Source organism: Doryrhamphus excisus, chromosome 8 (genome assembly GCF_030265055.1).
Source record: "Doryrhamphus excisus isolate RoL2022-K1 chromosome 8, RoL_Dexc_1.0, whole genome shotgun sequence".
Lineage (NCBI taxonomy): Eukaryota > Metazoa > Chordata > Actinopteri > Syngnathiformes > Syngnathidae > Doryrhamphus > Doryrhamphus excisus.
Window position 1 is genome coordinate 11,285,953 of NC_080473.1, and position 23,691 is coordinate 11,309,643.

Genomic DNA, 23,691 nt, shown 5'->3' on the forward strand with positions numbered 1-23,691 from the left:
ATTATTAGAGCCCTGTAGACATGACAAAACACGACTATAGTCACATTTATACTCTTTTTATTTACAACATATTGCGCAACTGCAGGGCCTTGAGACACATGCTAACTCGCAAACTAGAGAGCTAGCGACCTAAACGGTAGCCTTCAAGTTATTTCCTTTAAACTTAAATAGCCAAAAACTTACCACTTCCACATGGATAGGGAGGATAACTATTAACAGTTTTTTAACCTTTAACATGAACATTAATCAAACGTAATAATTTTTTCTGGGTACATGATACCATACAGCATCCATATCAAACTTGCGCGGGCCGCACTAACATTAAACTTTCATATCAAGGAGGGGGCCTCAAACTAGTGTCCTGCGGACCACATTTGGCCCGCGGGCCGCTTGTTTGAGACCCCTGATCAAAGGGGATGCAGTACAAGAGTGTATCAAAATGTGTGCCTTTCAAGATAATTATGCTTGGTTTGATAGATGAAGTTTACTACTTTGTGGTATATAGTAACTGCACTACTTTATACTGAGAGGAACATTATGGCCAGTAAGAATATGCAATGATATCAATAATTTATAATACAAACTGAATTGCAAAATACAAGAAATTTCAAAAACAGTCTAAACTCTGAACTATCCTCCCTCTTTCCCTAGCATGAGCCAATCCGTCCAAACTTTAATGACATTGTATGTAATTGGTGCTAACATAATTAGCATACATGTTGGTGAAAAGACATCTTCTTTCCCTTCAGGGGTCACCACAGCAAATCAATATCCTCCATCAAACCCTGTCTTCTGCATCTGTTTCTCTCACACCAACTACTCTCATGTCCTCCTTCACTACATCCATAAACCTCCTCTTTGGTCTTCCTCTACGCCTCCTACCCGGCAGCATCCTTCTACCAATATATTCACTATCTCTTCTCTGGACATGTCCGAACCATCTCAGTCTGGCCTCTCTGACTTTATCTCCAAGGCCTCTAACATGTAATGTCCCTCTGATATACTCCTTCCTGATCCTATCCATCCTGGTCACTCCCACTTAGAACCTCAGCATCCTCATCTCTGCTACCTGCAGTTCTGCTTCCTGTCTACAGCATATTAAAGCAATGGAAATATATGCTCATTAGTGTAGTATGAATATGCTTTTCTTCTTATAATAATAACAATAATAACATCCAGTGCACGGTATATTACAACTTCTTCACAACCCCACCTTCTCACTTTTATTTCTTAACAAGTAGGCACTTCAATAGTTTCCTTCTCAAGTGTTGACATTTAGTCCTAACCTCAACTGTATTGATGTTATTATGGTAGAAAGTCATTAAATATTTCAGTACTTGTTAGTGCAAGCCTTCTGCAGTTCCATAGATGATATGTTTACATTTGGGGTGGCTTATGTCATACATTTTCATTCTGCCTGTTCAGACAGTATATCGCCTTGTAAGTGTCCACGCAGAAGGAGTACAAAGTGCAGCGTTCACACAGAATGTGCTAATAAACACGCAGACGCCTTTGACATGTGCTTTAAATTAATTGGCCTGCTTGCACATGTAAGGACCATTAAACAAAACCACTGTGGTCCCCTTAGTACAATTCTCTCCATTGTGTTGTGTTTGTGGTGATGCAAACCAGGTTTCTCCCTCACAACATAGAAAGCTGTCATTTAAGCCTTAGCTCACCACTTTCTTAGGATTTTGTCCTCAGTTGTCCTGTGCTGGCGTCATTTTTTTTTTTTCATCCTTCCCTTTCTTCCCCACCGTTGTTGTAGCTCACATGATGGGAGGGTGTAGATGACTGTTGAGGAGTTCCTGAACTTTGACTTATATTTTTGTATAAACTTTTATAACGGGATCCTCACTGCAACAGATCATGTTTCACTATAAACCCATCACAGTCATGACCTGAGATACTGTTTTATTTTGCTGTCTGGGTCAAATGTGAGAAAAATGTGTGGATAATAAATGGGGTCATGCAATAGGCTTCATAAATTCTGTTTGCAGTAAAACCATATTTCATTACTATCTTTTTGGATCTATTTTTGGTTAGCTTGCAAGTGCTGCTGACCAAGAATGACCTTTTGATTTTCTGGTTTGTGTTGCAGGGGTGTATGTACCACCTGGTGCTGGGATAGGCACCGGACCAGGAACTGGATTCTATCCAGGTAACAAATACTCCAAAGTCTGCTGGAAGAGTTTGGAATAATAACCTGGAGCAACCGCAATTGACTGCAGTAAAAGTAGTACAAATGAAACTAATGTAGAAATGTAGTGAAGGCAAAGGATTTGGCAATGTTAAATGTAAAACTATTCCCTCTTATAATACATAGTTCCCAATCGACCAATGTGAAAAAATGCCAGTACATTTTCTAAGATTGATAACTGCACTGACCACACAGTGTGGCATCTGTTTGTACTTTATACACGCTTGTCCCTACCCAGTACTAAAAGACACATGGATGCACCATTGCATTGTAGACCTTCTTCTAACCCAGGGGTGGGCAAACTTTTTTACTCGCGGGCCGCATTGATTTAACAAAATTGACAGGGGGCCAGACTATATATTTTACGCATATAATTCTAACAGTCCACCTGGAATGATTGTATCTGTAAGTGTCATGCAACCTGCTATGTATATGTGCTTGTGTCCTTTTTTCAGGAGCACTTTGTAAACAGCAGACCACATCAAATAAACAAATTGATTTAAAAAAACTACCTAAACCATCAAAAGGTTGGCTAAAGCCATGATGTCAGGTTGTATGTTAAGTTTGGAAAGAACGTGCGGGCCATATTTAAACACTTGGCGGGCCGGATGTGGCCCCCGGGCCGTAGTTTGCCCACCCCTGTTCTAACCTATAACAAAATATTCATAACAGTCGGCAGAAGGGGGCAGACATCTGCCATGATTTTACTGTTAACAAAGTTAAGGGGTGAAAATCATGCATTGTTGTATTTGTGTCAGTTTCAGCAATCAGCAGTATGCGCTCTGATAATAATAAGGCAATAAACGTGAATGAATGAATTGCAATTTGAGTTTCATTAGCCCCAATTAAAACAAGCTTTGGACTGTAAATAGACCCTGGGCTGCCCTTATGGTAAAAAGCATATTTCTAAAAATAATAGAATATATATATCGAATATACATACGTTTGTAATCCATCTAAATCTGTGTATTGTATTATGGTACCAGATTATTACACACTGATGGAATATGAAACCAGTGTATCTTATTGTGACATGCATTGTGTGATGTTTTATTGAAAAGGGTCAAGTGGAGGAGTGCCTGCCGGCTATAAACCAGCAAAATCAGCAGGTGAGTCGAAGAACGAATTTGCGGAGATTTTTTTCTTTTCCCTGAAATAATTTTATCTAAGATAAGATGGACTCTCCTGTGGGTTTGATTTCATTTTCATTGTATTATGTAATACAATGGCGTATAAAGAAATCAGATTTGAAGGAACATAATACACATTTTATGAAAAAGATGCTTTCGGGTTGTTGGTTTTGTTCGTGCAGGATTTTTTTGTTATTAATTCATGACAAAAGGTCAGATAAAAACTGAAACTTACAAAAACTGAAGCAATTTTCTCCCTCTTAGCTAATGTAAAACCATTTTTCTTTTTTTTATAGCAGTTAATTGGTCGGTTAATCAACCTTGATAATAAGGATTCCTTATTTATAGATATATATTTTTGTATTTACAGTAGCCTGTTTAAAACCTTCTAAATGTTATTATAGCTCTCTACATGTGAAATAACAACCCTATAGTCAGTTTTGCGCACGCCATACCCAATATAGATGTAATGACAGTAAATAAGCCATTTAAGATATAAAAAAAGACTCAAATGTTCCGGTGGGGGACGGACAGGAAGTGACATTGGGGGTTCAGATTTGAGTTTCAGTTTGCTGTGGGTTACAAACCCAACGGTAGCATGTGTTTTTATCAGGGATTATTTTGCCGCTTGTGTGATAATTCAAACCTCCAATAAAAACATCTTGTTACGGCGGTCAACTCAGGTGCTTATGTGTCGCACCAAACATTACAGTCACATGACTGACATTTAGTGACCACTGTACAATACTTTGTATGTATCATTTGAATGCCTAGTTATTGTATTTTATTCATGGGCTGTTTATTTATGCAATTTTTTGTTAATACCTTTACCTTTTCTCTACATTAGCTTAGATTAGCTTAGATTCTTTTTGTCTTCACTAGCATGGAACTTACTGTTGATGCGCAAAAGGGACTAGTTTGTGTAACATTCTCATTCGAGTTTGCCAAATGAATGTGCCTTACAGGACACAGTCGTCCAAGATTTCTGAATAAACAAGCGGTTCTCGATCGGAGTAGTCTGCCTGCATCGGATAAAATACAACACGTTGTTATGAGTATTATTGTATCATAACTGAGAGCAGGTACTAGAACCGAACCAAAATTTTGGCACAAACTCATACAGAAAACCGAGGTTTGACTATGTATGATGATACAATCAAATACAGCGTCAATGAACCACAGCTCCCCAGTGCTGGCAGCACTCATGCCGTTCCATACCATGTATGTATTATTCAAATTGAGCGGTGCACCCTTTCTTTCATCCAGTTTTCATCAGTTAGTTGATGAACTTTGTAGTTCACACAATCGTTTGAGATGAAACTATGACTCCAAATAATACAGATGTGATGAAACTAACATGTATCTTGACATACAAACGACAATTGTAATTTTAATATTAGTCTTAACGACAAGCAGAAAACAGACTTCAGTTTCCTGCCAGCTTTAATTAGGTCAACACTGGAGAAACAGCGAGTAAAACAGTGTCATGTCACTACAAGCAGAGAACAATTATGTTGAAAGAATACTCTGAAAGAAATAGACAATGGAGCAACCGCTTCTGTCAAGCAAAATTAATCATCAAGCCATTGACGTCTGCACATTTCTCACTGCTTTACACTGTAAGCATGATAATAAAATGTTGACTAATTTGTCATTTTATTCGTTACATAAGGAGGTTACGGAGGTGGAGGGCAAGGAGGCGTCCCTGGAGGTCTGGTCCCTGGAGGTGTCGGCCAGACTGGCTATGGTCTTGGAGGACTCGGAACAGGTATGACGATAACAACAACAACAAAATCGAAGTGTCAATTGGCAACAATGTGCTGTCAGTGGCCATGAACTATGTGCAGCTGTACAGTCAATCCAAATTAGTGATGGGCGTATCAGTGGTTTTGCTCTCACATGAGTATCAATGACTCTCATTAAGTATCCATACTCATTCATAGATGAAAAGAAAGCATTCTACATCTTTTAAAGTAACATACTGAATACGGGCTGTGTTGCAGCAACCTGCCAGTATAAGATAAGATAAGATATGCCTTTATTCGTCCCTCAGTGGGGAAATTTGCATTGCACGGCAGCAAGAGTACAGAATCAGTTAAGCAGTACAAAATACACAATATAGAAAAATAAACAATATAAACAACCCAAGTATTAACTAAATCAACAGTTTTACCCAGAGTTATATACAAATACAGTATGCAGATAATATGAAACGAGATGAGATATATAACCAGTCTTGCTAATGAGTTAATATGAGGCATTATAGAAATACTACATATAGAACTTAATATATTGCATTTTGAGCCTTAATATTGCACGTGGAGGTTGATCAGATATTGCACAGAAAATGGAGTCTGAAAAACAAAGTATTGCACAGATGTACATAGTGGTGTTGAAGTCTATTGGGTACAGTTTGACAGCTGCAGGAAGAAAGGACCTGCGATATATCGTATGCAAAGTATGTCACACTTTGTAAAAATATTGTTTGTTACTACTAATATGTTATGAAAAGTACACATAAAAGTTGTTATCGATATTAATATATTTAAAAGGCCAAAAAAATGGTATCATATTGAAAACAAAATGTAGTAGTGCCAATCACTAATCCGAATCTGAGCAAAATATAACCTTATTTATTTTCACTTATTTAATAGGACAAGGTGGGAAAGGCCCAAAACCAGGTAAGATATTTTTGATACACATATATTCGTGGGGTACCTAATTTTTTGTCAGGTATGAGAGAACTAACATCTGCATTGGGATTTTTTTGTAAATCATCACTAACCTGCATGTGTTCCTTCAGTGTGTTCTTCAGTGTTGCTTGCGCTGAGGCTAAACTAACATATTGGGAGGGTAATGGAAGGGTGAAGTACTTTACAGTTTACACTGCATTCTGTTCTGACATCTTAAGTCATTGCCCAGACATTGGACAAACAAAGGTGGACACTTTTATGCTCTTATCACGCTGTGATATAAGTTTGCATTAGTGTGGTTAATATTTTAGACATTCTGATCGGGTGTGTCCATACAGAGATTGTACTCCAGCTACAACTATGTTGCAGTAGAGAGTGATGATTGAGTATAAATGAACATCAACGCCTGTGTAACAATGGTGCCTGAGGACTGATTGGTGTTTTTGTAATGTCGGACCCTTACAATATCTGGAAACCTCCAAGTTGAAATTTCGCCACAGCCCCTTCTCTCCAGTACTGTACAATAAATATTTTCCATTGCTGTATTTGTGTCTACACTTCACCGGTTGCAGGTTTTTGGCTGTAGTTTAATTTCAGCAAGCACGTATTGATACGATCTCAGCATACCTCTATGTGTTTGGAAAGATAAGGAAGCAAGCAAATGTCGTACAGGCCTGATAACACAAGGGTCCCTGTGGAGTGCCACACCCCTGCCCTCATCTGAGATTGGCAGGGCAGCCACTCTGTGAAAATGACCGCATTTCCAGTGCTGGATGGAAGTGGAAGTTGATTTTGGCAGGGATTATTTGGAAAGCAATGACCGAGATTTTTCATATATGTACTGTAGCTCCTGCCACTGTTTCACAATGCTTATTGCTGCTATGAGTTAGCATCATGGACGGAACAGTAATGATGCAGATGCAAATTTATGTCCCTTGTGGGGACATGACAGAAAAAAATTGAGAAGCATTGGGTTAGGTTAGGCGGCACGGTGGACAAGTGGTTAGCGCGCAGAGCTCACAGCTAGGAGACCAGGGTTCAATTCCACCCTCGGCCATCTCTGTGTGGAGTTTGCATGTGTGGGTTTTGTCCGGGTACTCCGGTTTCCTCCCACATTCCAAAAACATGCTAGGTTAATTGGTGACTCCAAATTGTCCATAGGTATGAATGTGAGTGTGAATGGTTGTTTGTCTATATGTGCCCTGTGATTGGCTGGCCACCAGTCCAGGGTGTACCCCGCCTCTCGTCCAAAGACACCTGGGATTTGCTCCAGCAAACCTTGTGAGGAAAAAAGCATGTAAAATGAATGAATGAATGGGTTAGGTTAATTGTTGACTTTAAATTATCCATAGGTATGAATGTGATGTGAATGGTTGTTTGTCTATATGTGCCCTGTGATTGGCTGGCGACCAGTCCTGGGAATACCCCGCCTCTCTATCCCCGCCAAAGTCAGCTGGGATAGCCTCCAGCATACCCCCTTGAACTTGTCAGGACAAGTGGCATAGAAAATGGATGGATGAGAAATGTTGTGTTTTTTGAGTGATTAAAGAAACTGTAATGAAGACAGTGTAGGATATGCTGCTGGATGCTATGCATCGCTAAAGTCAGTGTTTAAAAAAAAAAAACACATGGACATGGAATTTGTGCAAATCTGTTAACAATACGGATTTAGTTTGTAGCTACGTTTCAGCTAAGCGACTGTCACAAATTAATGCACTCAACTAGTAGGCTGCCTCAGACATTTGGGCTCAGCTTTTGCCATCTGTTGCGTGCAATTTATGGGCTATTTGCTATATCTGGTTCATGATTCATGACTTCATGATTCCTTGGCTTTATTGAAACAGTGATGAAACACTTGTAATGCTAATGGTTTTATTTCATTTGAACATGCATCAGATTACAATTGATTACAATTGATTACAGGTGAAATGACCATCCAATGACATAACGGGTACCATAGTAAGTGTCAATATAGTGATATATATAGCACATCATGACTGGTTCAAGACTCTTCATCCTTGTATTTAGCAAACATCAACTGCTTGTATTGTTTCTTGAATTGGCTCATCGTTGTGCATTGTTTGAGTTCCTTACTCAATCCATTCCATAGTTTGATTCCACTTACTGAAATGCTAATGCTTTTTAACGTAATCCTAGCATATAAGTGTTTCAAATGTAGTTCTTCCCTGAGATCATATTTCTCCTCTCTTGTAGAGAAGTATTGGATGACATTTTTAGGTAATTGGTTATTTTTAGCCTTATTCATTATTTTAGCTGTTTGAAAATTAACTATATCAGCAAGTTGAAGTATTTGTGATTTTAGAAATAAGGAGTTAGTATGTTCACCTTAGGCGGCATTATGAATTATCCTTACTGACCTTTTTTGCAGTACCTTTAGTGAGTGAAGATTGCTTTTATAGTTATCCATATTTCCACACAATAAGTAAGATATGGTAGAACCAGAGAGCAATAAAGAGTGTGGAGTGATTTCTGATTGAGAACATATTTTGCTTTGTTCTTAGATATACTATACTATACATGTTCACATAGAAAGAGCTGCCAAAAAGTGATGCTTCATTCCACAATAGCAAGCACCTTGCTTGACCCGGACTGTAATGCGGGGCAACAGCTGGTGAAGTAAGTAGCGTGACTACAGTGAATTTCAGTCGAGCTTGTGCAAAACCTTGTAAACGTCACACTTATTTTGAATATCTAGTTTTGACACCGCTCTGAACCCTGGAAAACTTTCCTTTTATGACCAGGGGTTGCACGCCGTCATCTTTTCTGTGTTCCTTCAAAGGTAGATTCAACCCCCGATGATGAGAGCGCCGAAACTTGGCGTTTATAGCTTTCTGTTTCTTTTAAGCTGTGTGAAGTTAATAGGAAACTTCCAAGTTAACATTTACCTCCACACTGATTTACAAACTGAATGACTGCCTTACCCCTTGTGGAACCTTGGTTAGCGTCATTAATCCATTTGAGAAGGTCAGACTCTAACCAAAACATACTTAATTTTTGGTTAAAGGTTAAAATATTTATAATAATGATGTTAATGTGAGAATTGCAATATCAATGTCAGAAGTTTATAACAGAGAGGAGTAATCCTTCACCTTCTAGTTGGGGGCAGCCCAGTCTGCACTGGAACCAAATGCTGGAGCATCGCTTTGGACTTTGGACAGCCAGTTTCCACACTTTAATCTGTTCCGAAGATCCATGTGTCAGCTGGAATCACAACCCTATCATCAAACTCTTTCTTTTGCAAAATTTGGATCGTGTTAAACTTTGTGAGCGGCGTTCTCTGATTTGAAGCCCAGAGCACCTGCTTTGATTACTTAAGCCTGCTAGTTAATGTCAGGGTTATTTCTTTGTCTGTTTAGCAACAGGCCAAATGGAGGAAATGAAAGGTAGCGTGAAGGTTATGACAATGAGAAGAGACAAGGAGATTATGAATGTCAAATCCTGCACTTATGATGTATAGTATAGCCACGGGTCAAAACCTAAAAAAACACCTACGTACACTAATGATCAAATACTTAAGCTGAAACACATTTTTAGAATGAATAAAATAATGTTGCCCTTCTTTAGCATCCCCATCAGGTACAAAAACTACACTTCTGTTGGTCACATTGATCTTCTTATAGTGCGAGAAGTTAACATATGCAACAAAACCCTTGTAGAAAGACAGAAATCATTTTCTATGCCGCTTATCCTCACAAGGGGTGCTGGAGCCTATCCCAGGTGTCTTTGGGCGAGAGGGCACATATAGACAAACAACCATTCACACCCACATTCATACCTATGGACAATTTGGAGTCGCCAATGAACTTAACATGGATGTTTTTTGAATGTGGGAGGAAACTGGATACCCGGAGAAAACCCATGCATGAATGAAAGAATTGTTCATTTAATCACTCATAAAATATCACAGCATTTCCAAATTAAAAAAAAAACATCACCAGTAGGCATATTGATGACATTGATTCAGTGCAAGCATATTGAATAGCAGACTGCAGACTGGTATATACGCATATAAATATACGCATATGTGGACTCTAATGGGCTTTTTTATGTTAAAGTCGTCTACTTTTTCTTTGAATTTGACATAAACACAAGACATTTATTGAAGTTGAGTCATGTTTTGCGGCTTCAGCCCATTTTTCTTTTATGGAAAAGGAGGCAAAATAGCTCTTTTGATGCTAAAGGTTGCAGACCTCTGGTTTAGCCAAAAGAAGATGAGCTTGCCCAGGATGTGAGACCCCTGGAGCTCATGTGGTTTTCATTAGTGGAGCTCAGACCTGTGCAGACCAGAAATCCTCTGCATGTAAATGCGGCTGACTGACAGCAAACATTCCCTAAATATCTACATGATCCTCACAGGCCTCATAATTTGTCAGCACATCTGCACACACAGAAACATCAATCATGAATAAGTTGAAGACATAATGCAGAGCTCTGGGATCTGAACTTTAGGTGTTCAGCCTTTATTCAGAATGTGAAGCATATAGTTCCATGTAGTTAGTAAAAAAAAAAAAAAAAAAAAACGAGGTAGGTGGTAGGTTTATATCACAAAATAGAGTTCAATAAATCATGTTAGGTATTGACGATGGAGGATATATACATGACAGATTTTCACTTTAGTCATACCGTAATGAGCAATAAATAATATACACATTGCAGCCTGTTTCTTCTCATTGGAAACATTTCCTAAAAGGTTTTCTTAAATGATGTAATCAGAGTTCCTTAGCATCATCATAATCCTACCTAATATTCTCAAAAGGTGCGGTAATTGAAAAGCAATGATAGAAAAGACACAGCTTTTATTAGTTTTTGTTGGTGTCTAATCATTTACACATGCTACATGTCTCAAACTAATATTATCCCCATGTGGAACCGAGCATCTTGCCACAGTTGTTATTTGTTTTTTTTAATGTTCTCTGTGTGAGTTGATGAGCCATCCCTTGGCAAAGTCAAACAAATTATCCCAGCTTTTGTTTTCCAGTAAGTCTGGAGTATGAAACTCTGTCCTTGTGCATTTGGCAACATCATCTCAAAAAAAAAAGGAAGATGAAAAAAATATTTACAGCCAACAGGATTTAGACAAAACACAAACCCGGTTTAATTGCACTCAGTATTGTTGCACAATGTTATTTAGTGCTGGCTCTGGTGACCAAGGTACTTTTTATATTTTATATTTATATGAAAGGTAATTAAATATGAATGAAAGAGAGACTCATATACAGTATTTGTGTCAGTTTAATATGAGGCTACTTGGTGGCCTAGTAGTTAGCATGTCGGCTACTCTGGAGATCGATTGTTTGAATCTCCATTCTTGCATGTTCTTCTGGTGCATGCGTGCGTGGGTTTGAGTTTTAGCCAGATTATGGCCACAACAGTAGCCTGTGTTCTGATTATGATCATATTATGGTATGATTAGTGTTATTGTTATGTTATTATTGTGCCTGTTGTTAAAATCATTCAAAGAGGTAATGATGCAACTCTACAATAGAGGAGAGCATGTATGGTGCAGGCTGAAAAAACGACCACAAGGTGGCAGAAGTGCATTTTAAAAGAGCACTGTTAAGCAACCAGGAAGTGAAAAGGCTTGGTCCTGTGTTGTGTGAAGCAGATTACGCATTGAAGGGAAATTTTAACACATTTATACATATGCACATTTCAGTTGCAAGTTTGAAAATCGTAAATAGTTCATGGTGTTGTTGTAAAAAAAAAAATAGTATTCATTCATTCATTTTCTACCGCTTATCCTCACGAGGTTCGCGGGGGTGCTGGAGCCTATCCCGAATAGTATTTTCATTCATTCATTCATTCATTTTCTACCGCTTTTTCCTCACAAGGGTTGCGGGGGTGCTGGAGCCTATCTGGAATAGTATTTTCATGTAAAATAAAAAATTTTGTGTGGCATTTTGGCTAGAAATATATGGCTAAATTATTGTTAAAGTGAAAATTATGCTTGAAATATATATTTTCTCAAAAAGCCTTCTTTGGTACCTACCATGTCTATATAGCCCAAGAACACAGTAATCTGTATGCTTTGAAAAATCGGTCAAAATCGTCAAAATTGTCCGGCACCCAGAGGGACGGCTCGAAAAAAGTAAACTTTGGCCAAGAATGCATAAATTTTGCTTAAATATGCATATATATAGTAGTAGTAATAATAATAATAGGTTGTTGTCAACCACAAAACATTCATTCATTCATTCATTTTCTACCGCTTTTCCTCACGAGGGTCGCGGGGGTGCTGGAGCCTATCCCAGCTGTCTTCGGGCGAGAGGCTGGGTACACCCTGGACTGGTCGCCGGCCAATCACAGGGCACATATAGACAAACAACCATTCACACTCACATTCATACTTATGGACAATTTGGAGTCGCCAATTAACCTAGCATGTTTTTTTAACCACAAAACAGTCATTATTTATTCATTAATTTACTTTTGAAAAAACACGATAGAGTGCAAGTGGTTAGGGACGACTGTACATGCAATTTATGCTTTGTGTTGTCAAATTTCCATTGCCACACTCCTTTTGCAAAGGGAAGAGGGACGTTCTGGGAATGTGTGCTGGGGCCATTGGTGCAATAGTGACTCACTTTGATAATACCCTGATCAAAATTAGCTTGCAATCCTTTCTATAGCGTAGTTTTCCTTCTGTGCTAAGTCAAACGGGATCAACTCCAGCCCCTGCCGTGACCCTGAACAGAATAAGTGGATAAAAATGTATGTATGAATGATTATACAGTCCGCAGATACAGATGCAATGCGGGATGACTGTTTTATTCCCAAATGAGCTGCTCAATTTGACAACCCAAAGAGCAACACAGCCAGCTGGGAAAACTCCCAATGCTCCCAGTGTCCTCTTTGCCTCTGGTCAGGAATTTATTTGCACTGAAAAGGTTGAAAGGTTGAGGAAGTTTGAACTTTCCGCAGTGCAGGTTTTTAAGGTGTCCCTGGCGGTTGAGCCAGTTCAGTTTGCTTGTATAAGAACTTCTCCATCAGTGACATTATTTATCTGAAATTGTTTCCCTTCGTATTGTACTCCCAGTGATTGCAGCAGTGACATGCAACAGATGGCTACGCTGTGTTCACAACCTCTCTAATGAGCGAGGAACTTGGAAAATGCTTTGGAGCCAGTGCATGGAACGCCAATGCTTCAATGTGCACGTTAGGAAGCGACCTATCCAACACTGCTCTCTTGTCTCAACCCTGACTTGTCAGAAAAGTATTCAGCACAATGGCAGTCAGATGCACATGTGGACCATCTGGGAGAGGAAACACACTTGGCCCAACTGTACATCCCATGCCTCCAGGCTTAGCGTTTTGACATGAGTTCTAACCCGATTCATAGTTTGTACAATTAATCTTGCTCAGATATGTGATGTTTCTCCACATGTTTTCTGTATTCCATAATCTAATGCTTGCAATGTGTTTCTGCCTTGTCTGAATGCCTTTGGTGAACATGCTGCATGTTTTGTGTGCCAAGCTCAAATGGTTGATGAGCACCGTGTTGGAGATACTGCTCAGATATTTTCAGGGGCTCAGAGTTGGCAGAGCAGCTGGGACATTCCTTCAAAGTGGATAAAGAGTAGCAGAGGCTCTTGGAGGTTCTAACAAAAAGCAGGAAAACGCTGCGGTGTGGTGCGGTTGAAAGCGTTTGGTCTGCTTTGAAAAGTAAACACTGACATCATAGACTGGATAATGGTGTAATGCTCGGTTTACAAATTAGTATTTTCAAATCTAAACAGGAAGAACAACTGTCACCACAGATGGAACGACACTGTTGGGTGGAAAACAGACTTCTTGTTGTCCATCCTACATGTGAAGAAAATATTAGTGGAGTTTAGCAATATATTTTACTGTGCCTTTCAGGAAATATTTGAGCAAATATTATGTTTAAACATTAATTTTGGCAGCATTTTTTATCAATTCGAGTGTTTCTGTTTTTCTGCGGATGTTTGTTGCTGGAAGTGAGTTTTTCCTAATGTGGGTGAGAAGTAGCAGCACTTTGCAATGACCTCAAGTGTATTCGTTTTTTTTTTTTTTTTAGTTTTGGCATGGAAAGCAGCACGCAGAACACTTACCTGTCGAAGTGCTGCAGCCAGTCAGCCTAACAAACAAGGGTACAAAATAAACCGGAGGTAATTAAAGGTAATTCACAGTAGCAAGGCTTTAAACGACCGTATGCTGTCAAGGTCATTTTTAAGTATTGCTCATTACCAGATTTCAGTTGATTCCTCAGGGGATAAGTTCGGATTCTTACCATGTACACTATACTGGGAGACCGAACCATTGCACCAACTGGAAGTAACAGTTTTAGGCAATGATGATGATTTTCAACAATAACCAATAAGGAGTCAGTGTACAACTGGTATAGAAAGTGTCATTTATATAGTAATATGGAAATACTCCTGTGAAATCAAGTATCTCAAAACAGGCCTGCAAGATCAGGTAAATTGTTCAAAAAGTAAAAGTTCAAAAATGTGCGATGAGCTTAACTTTTATATGCAAATAAATCATGTTTTTTTTAGATGAGTTGACATCAAGGTTACAAAGAACACTGATAAGAAATTATTAATACCAAAAGCTGATGCAATGTTATTGAAATAACCATTTCTTCATTTTGAAAAATCTGCTGCGAAATCAGTCATTTTGAAGTAAATATGTGGGAATTTTTGTCCATTCATCCAGAGTAATTTGTGTTCCGTTCAAGAGTGCCAGCTGGCTCGCATCGAACTTATAGTTCATTCCAAACTTGTTTGATGGGGTTGAGGTCAGGGCTAAACCCTGAACCCCATATCAACCCGTTTGGTAATTCATGTATTGACCCGAGTTCGATTCCACCCTCGGCCATCTCTGTGTGGAGTTTGCATGCGTGGGTTTTCTCCTGGGACTCCGGTTTCCTCCCACATTCCAAAAACATGCTAGGTTAATTAGCGACTCCAAATTGTCCATAGGTATGAATGTGTGAATGAGTGAGTGTGAATGGTTGTTTGTCTATATGTGCCCTGTGATTGGCTGGCGACCAGTCCAAGGAGTACCCCGCCTCTCAGCGGTAGAAAATGAATGCATGAATGAAAGGATACAAAAATACAATTCAATTAAAATTTTTGCTACCCTTCCATTGTAGTCCCAAGCACTGGCCCCTAGTCATAATATATTGTCTGAGGGGAGGCTCACCGTGCTATGCTTTGAAAACCCCTGATCTAACCCAAATAGCAGTGTAAACTGATTCATTCATTTTCTACCGTTTATCCTCATGAGGGTCACGGGGTTGCTGGAGCCTATCCCACCTGTCTTCAGGCGAGAGGCGGGGTACACCCTGGACTGGTCGCCAGCCAATCACAGGGCACATATAGACAAACAACCATTCACACTCACATTCATACCTATGGACAATTTGGAGTCGCCAATTAACCTAGCATGTTTTTGGAATGTGGGAGGAAACCGGAGTACCCGGAGAACATGCAAACTCCACACAGAGATGGCCGAGGGTGGAATTGAACCCTGATCTCCTAGCTGTGAGGTCTGCGTGCTAACCACTCGACCGCCGTGCAGCCCCCTACTAGAGATCTTGAAAGAAAATTAGGCAACCCCAAAAACATTTTTTTCAGGAAGAACTCACTAGGGATCACCTGACAAACAGGGAGACTGAAGGATCTTGGAAGTCCATTGTTAGAGTCATGACTCCATGGAAAAATGAAAACAAAAACAATAGGAGGCTTTCTGCCAAAGTTGACTGGCTCGTACCATTAAGTAAAGGAGAGATGTGTGCAGTAGAGTGTGAACACATAATTAGTCCAACATGTGCATGACTTTGCACCTCAGTGTTCGATGCCCAGCACGGGGGAACCGAGAAGTGACAAGGACAATTGGAGGTCACGGGGTCAAGGGAGGAGAGAGAAAGCAAGGGAAAAGCTTCAGTGCGTCCACTTGTCTCACGCAACGTGGAATTACTACACATCACTCTACTTTCATCCATCTTTCCCTGCATCACCTCACAAAAATGCAATGCATCCACTGACTTGGAAGAAAAAACGGTGCAATAATTTGATACTGATAAAAATCTGGTGTCATGACGACGAAGGATATAATGATGAGCGGATTTTTCAAAGTAAAAAATGTTTTAGGGAACGACAGCTAAAATAATCGAAGCAACCTGTCAATCAAAGAAAAATGCTGACTCTTTAGGGAATTCGCCAAGTCTTAGAAGATGAAGTTATTGCAAAAAAAAATTGCCGCACCGTGTTTTGCCAAAGCACGTCTCTGCATTCTGTGCACCTTTTGGCGCAAGTCAACATATGTGTCGTACTTTTCCCTTTTGCACTTTCACACGAGATGACAGCTGGAAAGGGGCACGGGTTCAAACGCTCTCCCGCTGCTTCCCTGTAAGCTAACAGGAACAACAGAGAATATAAAACAGAAATGCGTGTAGAACATTTCGGAGACATTACAGAGGTCTGCCCCAGATGGAGAAGGGACGCTCACCTGCTGCAGTTAACACCTCCCGTCTGCTCTCGACCAATACCTTAGAGTGGAGAAGAATAATCGAGAAAAACCTGCTGAGGCGAGAGAGTGAAACGCGAAGACAGTGTTTTGATTAATGGCTTTTGTATCCCTACGGTTCTCAAACAGGATTGTCTGACCTCGCCCCAATGGAGAATGAGCAAGGCGTTTGAGGAGTGAGATTGAAACCAGATATTACTGTTCACACTGGCTCATATCCATCACTTAGGCTGAGGACACGACCAATGACTGAGAGTGTTAGCTACATTTGTCTGGACAGCATCATTCTTTTATGATACAACAATGAAAAAAAAAAGACTATTGTACTTTTAGAGCTGGAGTGGCTCGTCACTGGGGTGGTACGATCCATCTTTTTACATGACTTTTACAGTACTTCGGAAAAGGTACAACCTGTTACCTTGAAGGCCTTTGCAACCTGATGTTCTTTTTTGTGCATCGCAGTACTTTATCACTCACCTTCTCATTTCTCTGCCCCCCCCCCCACTCTCTGGTGTAGTATCACGTTTCCATCCGTTACATCTCATACTGGATCATTGACCTTTTGTTGAGTTGTTCTGTCCACGGTCCAAAGATTGTGGGGTTACAGAGAAATGTATCTACAACGCAGATATCACAGATATCCTTCAACTTGTCAGCAATTAAATAAATACCAGAGGAAAGAACCAAATTGAGGTGATAATTTAATATCAGGGTCATAGTACAGATTTTCCATGTGTGGTTCTTTGACAACAAACAAAACTCGTGTAGACTTCCAATCTAATCTGCATATACTATGTATGTGTAAGTTGAGGTCCTGCTGTAATACATGTCCAACAAAAACATAGCAGTTTAGGCTGAGAAGGTGTTGTAAATATGGTCAAAAAGAGAACTTTTGTTCAAAACCCGAAGCCTTCTTCATCTCTCAGATCATCCAAGCCATCGCATGTCTGCAAATGCAATTTTTCAAACGGCTCAACAGTGAAAGTAATTGTGTAACTGTGTGATATCACAGTCATGATCACAGCACTTACTGTATATGTGTATGTATAGTCATAATGCTCAAATGTCGTCCTTAATTACTACTATAAGGAATAATTGTATCTTCACAATACTTCCATCGTATCCACTTGTTCGTTTATGTATTTTATGTAGGCCAAGTGGAGGAAACAGGAGACTCTCATGATGGAAGAGGGTCTCCATCCTCATGATTTTGTTTAGCACTACCCATTTACCAAAGGCTTCACTGTAATGTATTTGTTTACTGACTGGACGCCTGACGCGAGAAACACTTCCTGTTCCTTCTTTAATGTGTACCATGTGGGACATCAGTACGCCTCTGTACCGAACTGAAGATTCTGTCCCTGGTTACAAATACATGTGCTGTCACAGCCCTAATCAAGTGGCATCAGCTCTACCATGGAAAAGTGTATAAATATAGACTTTATTTGATGTTTTGTTGTTTTGTATATTTGGAGCGGCCGTATCGGAGCAGGGAGGGATGGAAAAGGAAAGAAAAAGGAAACAGATACAGACAAGCATTAGTCTTATTTATGTCTTAAATGCTCAATTCCACCCTCAGCCATCTCTGTGTGGAGTTTGCATGTTCTAACCGTACTGCGGTTTCCTCCCACATTCCAAAAACATGCTAGGTTAATTGGCGACTCCAAATTGTCCATAGGTATGAATGTGAGTGTGAATGGTTGTTTGTCTATATGTGCCCTGTGATTGGCTGGTGACCAGTCCAGGGTGTGCCTCACCTCTCACCCGAAGACAGCTGGGATAGGCTCCAGCAACCCCCACAAACCTCGTGAAGAAAAGCGGTAGAAAATGAATGAATGAATGAATGTCTTAAATGCCTTATTACTGTATTGTGTAATAGGCGTGGATAAAATAAGATAAGATAAGATAAGATATGCCTGTATTCGTCCCTCAGTGGGGAAATTTGCAATGTATCATTGACTATGGGGGTTTTATTTCATGTCAAAAGGGCAACGTCATGAACAGATTTTCCATAAATATTCTATTCATAAGTAAGGAATCAAATGTATTTGTCACAATTGGGTCTGGTTCTTTTTCTATATGTGCTCTGTGATTGTCATTGTTGGGTACCAGTCTAGGGTGTCAGCTGGGCTAGGCCCCAGCGTACAGGTGAAAATGAATGAAAAACTGCACCATATGTTGGGACACTACTGTCTTCTCATATGAATGCAGCATTACCACTGAACCTCGTATGACAGGCACTTTGGGGAGCGTGGGTAGATACACTACACATCCATGTTTCAAGCCTGGGAGAAGCAGATTACTGAGGAACTCTTAGCTCAGCGCCGAGGCTTGCGTTGCATGCTTTGTGTGTTTGTCAAGACCTTGGCAAGGACCACTGTGCACTTTTGCTCTCTGAATACATTCCTCTTGGTCATCATCAGTATCATTACCTGCACTCTGAACATTACTGAATGAACTCCAAGGTCTCATCCTGTCTGTCTCGCTCCCTTGTTTGACTTGCTTCCCATGCTCACTTGGAGTTCTTGTTCTTGTCCTTGTTCCAAAAACTAGTTCCAAAAACTGTTGCGGCATGCTTGCTCCTGCTCAGCTATTTTGAAGATACAATGTGCATATTTCCTAAAACGGTGTTCTCCCAAAGTAGCATTTGCCAATGAAGGATACTAGATCTACAGTATGTTTCCATGTCCGCACATATTTTTTTTCAAAATAAAATCAGATCAAGCCAAGATGGAAGTTTGTTTAAGCAACAATTTCTGTGCATTTACGTGCATGCTGGATCAATTTTAGCTGTTTTTATATCTTTAGAACTGACATATTGTATGCGTTCATGCCTGGGTACACTAATTATTCAACACCAAAGTGTGCACCTTGAGGTTGCTCTGGCAATGCATAAACTGAATTCTCATTCTAACTATTTTGCTCTTTTATTCAAACTCAAATCTTTCTGATACTTTCTTTACCAGGTTATGGTAATCTAGGCACTGGTGGTCTTGGAGGTGGTGGTTACGGAACTGGAGTCTTAGGTGGTGGTGAGTACTTTGTTGGGATGTTCTGTTTTGTTGTTGTTAGTATTAGCTTCATTTCGATTGAAACTTATTGCATGAAGCTAAGAAACATTGGTGCCATTTTTCCAAATAGGTGGTTATGGAGGATACGGTGCAGGCCCAGGTGGAATCTTCCCAGGAGCTGGACAGAAGGCGGGTAAAAGAGGTAACTTGTGGCAATTGTTCAGTCGTCATTTGGTGCACCTATTGAAATTGAGATTGTATAAAACATTGTTGGAGTGACACTGTCTGGTATGGGGAGAGGGGATTTAGCAATGCAGGGGGACCCTGGTTAGCATTAATGTGGTAATTCATTCCAGAAGGGCTGACTCTAACCAAAACAGATGTTAACCGAATAAATTATTCCCATAAGAAATCATGTAAATCCAATTAACCTGTTCCAGAAAGTAAAAGATATTTATATAAAACATGTTTTTATAGTTTTATAGTTGTAGTTTTCATACAAAAAAATGTTTGATATAGTAGTATACATATTGTACAATATACTACTAATAAATGATCATGTTGAAGTTATACAAATGCACTTTAGGAAGTGCAGTTTCGTAAATTAATTACAAAAAATGATCTGTCACTGTATTGTTTTAGTAACTATACAACAATGTAGGTTTTAAGTAACAATATATATATTTTTGATTGATATTGCCTATTTGTAAAATAACATTTCCTGGTGTATTTAGGAAGTGCAGTTTCGTAAATTAATTACAAAAAATGATCTGTCACTGTATTGTTTTAGTAACTATACAACAATGTAGGTTTTAAGTAACAATATATATATTTTTGATTTATATTGCCGATTTGTAAAATAACATTTCCTGGTGTATTTAGGGCACTAGCATAGGGTTAACTGTTTGATATTTTTGCCAAATGTCGATTAACATCTTCCAATGAAATTTGTTGATGTCTCCCTCAAAGGTGCTGGAGGCCCACTGCTACCATTTGGAGGTGAGACGGACTAATGCACACTTCTTTGTCAATAACCAAAAGCCAAAATGAATGTATCACAATCAGCATGGAAAAATAATGCATCGGACACAAACATACTCCCACAGAGATTATTGTGACCTCACTGTCTGTGCTGTTTATGTCCATATGATTTACTTTAAATTAGGCAGCTTGATGAGGCATGGACTCCTGGGTCCACTCATGATGAGGGCTTTGGCGAACAACTTACGCTTAAATTGGTTGGCAGGAAGAAAACTTCCCTCAAATAAGTCTGGCCTTTTTTCATCACGATACTCAGAATAACAGCCCCCCCCCAACAGCGTAGATAAAACAGACTTCCTTTGCCAAAACTTCCCTCAACAAATCTCCAGAGCTCACATACTTACAGGTAGTGCGCAATGTCTATCTGAGTAGAGTATGAGGAATGTAAGAATAAAGTCTCAAATACAAATAAATGATTGTGTCGTGCGCTGTGGCCAAACTCCCTACTATGTGAGGCTGATGGTTCATTTCCTGCATGAGAGGCTCGCCAAATGAAATGAGGCATTTGATGATGCAAAGCTAATGATATTTATAGTGGTTGCTTCTCATAGTCAGATTAAAAGTCAGCCATGTTACTTAAAGGTGATGACAGGCTCTGAAGGCTATAGTCATGTGATTAAATTTGTTTTCCATACCTGCACTCCAGGGGCCTCTAGTGGCCAAACACACACACAAAATGATGGCATATGCAGGTCTTTTATGGGTGAGGCAGCTTGCATTTGTTTCATTTACAAAGCATAATTTCCTGGTGAAAATAAAGGAAATAATAATAATTTGTCTCAAAGTCAAACTTGCAGAAGTCAAATGTTTACGGTTGAGACATAGTTTACATTTAAAACAGTCATACATGTATAAAACCGGGTGGCACGGCGGTTAGCGCGCAGACCTCACAGCTAGGAGACCAGGGTTCAATTCCACCCTCGGCCATCTCTGTATGCATGTTCTCCCCGTGCATGCGTGGGTTTTCTCCGAGTACTCCGGTTTCCTCCCACATTCCAAAAACATGCTGGGTTAATTAGCGACTCCAAATTGTCCATAGGTATGAATGTGAGTGTGAATGGTTGTTTGTCTCCTCTCGCCTGAAGACAGCTGGGATAGGCTCCAGCACCCCCGCGACCCTCGTGAGGAAAAAGCGGTAGAAAATGAATGAATGAATGAATGAATGTATAAAACCATGACTATCTTCAGGCGATTTGACTTTACCAATTTCACAGTACTGGGTAGAGACTGCAGGATTTATGACTTTATTGACTATACTGCATTGCATCGTGTTATACCACAGGGGCAGGAGCTGGAACCGGAGCTGGAACTCTGCCTGGTGGAGGTAATACTTTGTATATTGTTTCATTTGAAATGACATGAGTGTTTTAACATTCTGTGCTTGTTTTCAGGCCCTGTTATTCCCCAGACAGGTCTTCCGGGAGGCGCTGGTGCAGGATTTGGGAAGAAAACTTCCAAAGTACCAGGTTCTGTAAAGTTACTTCAAATCTTCTTGGCAAACAGGATGTTATTGTATTATACGATATATTATATACTGGATGCACAGCGGTTGAGTGGTTAGTGTGCAGAACTCACAGCTAGGTGACCCGAGTTCAATCTCACCCTCGGCCATCTCTGTGTGGAGTTTGCATGTTCTCCCTGTGCATGCGTGGGTTTTCTCCGGCTACTCCGGTTTCCTCCCACATTCCAAAAACATGCTAGGTTAATTGGCGACTCCAAATTGTCCATAGGTATGAATGTGAGTGTGAATGGTTGTTTGTCTATATGTGCCCTGTGATTGGCTGGCCACCAGTCCAGGGTGTACCCCGCCTCTCGCCCAAAGACAGCTGGGATAGGCTCCAGCACCCCCGCGACCCTCGTGAGGAAAAGCGGTAGAAAATGAATGAATATATTATATTATGTACTGGATCCTATTGTATACCAAATCTGTCAACTTCTGTTTCTGCATTTTTATGAGAAATGATAATAAATGTGGAGTTGTGTGGCTATGTGGCAGGTGTGGGCGTACCTGGGCTTTACCAAGGTGGACTCGTACCTGGAAATGGTATGTGACTTTCTTTGGGAGATGTTAAATGCGGTCTTCTCCCTTGTAATGCAACATGCTCTTTCAGGCTTTGGTAGTCGTGGAGTTCTACCAGGAGTTGCTACTGGCAGCGGCCTCAGTCAAAAATCACGTAAGAATTTAACAACTATTCATTTCCAGAGCTGGCATAAAAAAAACGCAAGGACTTTGGCATCTTTACAAATGGTATGAAGGTGGCATTTCCAATCTTTTTTTGCCACATGAAAACCGTTTAGGCCGAACTTCTGACTAGCCGACATGGCATAAAGTTTGAGCTGGGGAGGTTGTTTCACCCCCATTAAAGATGTTTATTGCATATTCTTATGGATGCACATTCATTTTGCTGGATCCAATGGGGCACCAGATGCCTTTTTACAGCTAAAAAAAAGTCTAATATGGTCATAATTATTACAGCATTTTTTTTTCCAAGAGTGTTTGTTAATTTAACAAGGCCATTTGAATGGCATGTTTTTCCTTCTGCAGTTGGAGGAGGGGGGCAGGGTGGTCCAGGAGCAGGTCAGTTCTTGCAGCATTTCAAATTCATATACAGTGCCACATATGTATATTTTGAATGTATTTAAATATACACTATATTTTTCCCTGATCAGGCTATGGTGCACAGATGCAGCCTGGAGTGTTCCATGGATATCCACTCAAATCACCAAAAACACAAGGTGTGATTCTGATTTATGGGAATGCATTGAGCTTTATGGACGAATGCAATTTCAAATTATGGCCTAAACGATTTCTTGTATTTGGTTTGTGCTTTCTTTTCTTTGTCCTCAGGTGGCTACGGGGCAAAACCTGGAGGTGGCAAACTTCCCTTTGGTACAAACGCTTCTGTTTCATTTATTCATAATATGCATTATTCACACTGGGTGTTCATGATGATGTCACCTGTTTCTCAGGCTACGGGGGCTTTGGTAATCAAGGGGCTGGACTCCCAGGAGGTAAAGGTGCCTCCGGGTCAAAGCCCGGGTATCCTGTTGGAACTGGTGTGTAGTCTGATGTCTCATTTGTTTATGTTTGTGCAAAAAAG

At 40.0% G+C, this 23,691-nt stretch overlaps 1 protein-coding gene across 2 annotated transcripts in view; it reads left to right on the forward strand.

Moving 5' to 3' along the window:
- Positions 1-23,691, forward strand: part of LOC131135052 (fibroin heavy chain-like) — a 74,684-nt gene that overhangs the window by 32,974 nt on the left and 18,019 nt on the right. For both annotated transcript variants that reach the window (XM_058080859.1, XM_058080858.1), the window contains exons 7-21: positions 2,102-2,161; positions 3,262-3,309; positions 5,003-5,098; positions 5,985-6,011; positions 19,505-19,570; positions 19,680-19,751; positions 20,519-20,548; positions 21,873-21,914; positions 21,982-22,056; positions 22,587-22,634; positions 22,702-22,764; positions 23,136-23,168; positions 23,261-23,326; positions 23,439-23,480; positions 23,561-23,647. In XM_058080859.1, coding sequence (XP_057936842.1) covers positions 2,102-2,161; positions 3,262-3,309; positions 5,003-5,098; positions 5,985-6,011; positions 19,505-19,570; positions 19,680-19,751; positions 20,519-20,548; positions 21,873-21,914; positions 21,982-22,056; positions 22,587-22,634; positions 22,702-22,764; positions 23,136-23,168; positions 23,261-23,326; positions 23,439-23,480; positions 23,561-23,647 — 855 coding nt within the window. The remainder of the gene's footprint in view (positions 1-2,101; positions 2,162-3,261; positions 3,310-5,002; positions 5,099-5,984; positions 6,012-19,504; positions 19,571-19,679; positions 19,752-20,518; positions 20,549-21,872; positions 21,915-21,981; positions 22,057-22,586; positions 22,635-22,701; positions 22,765-23,135; positions 23,169-23,260; positions 23,327-23,438; positions 23,481-23,560; positions 23,648-23,691) is intronic.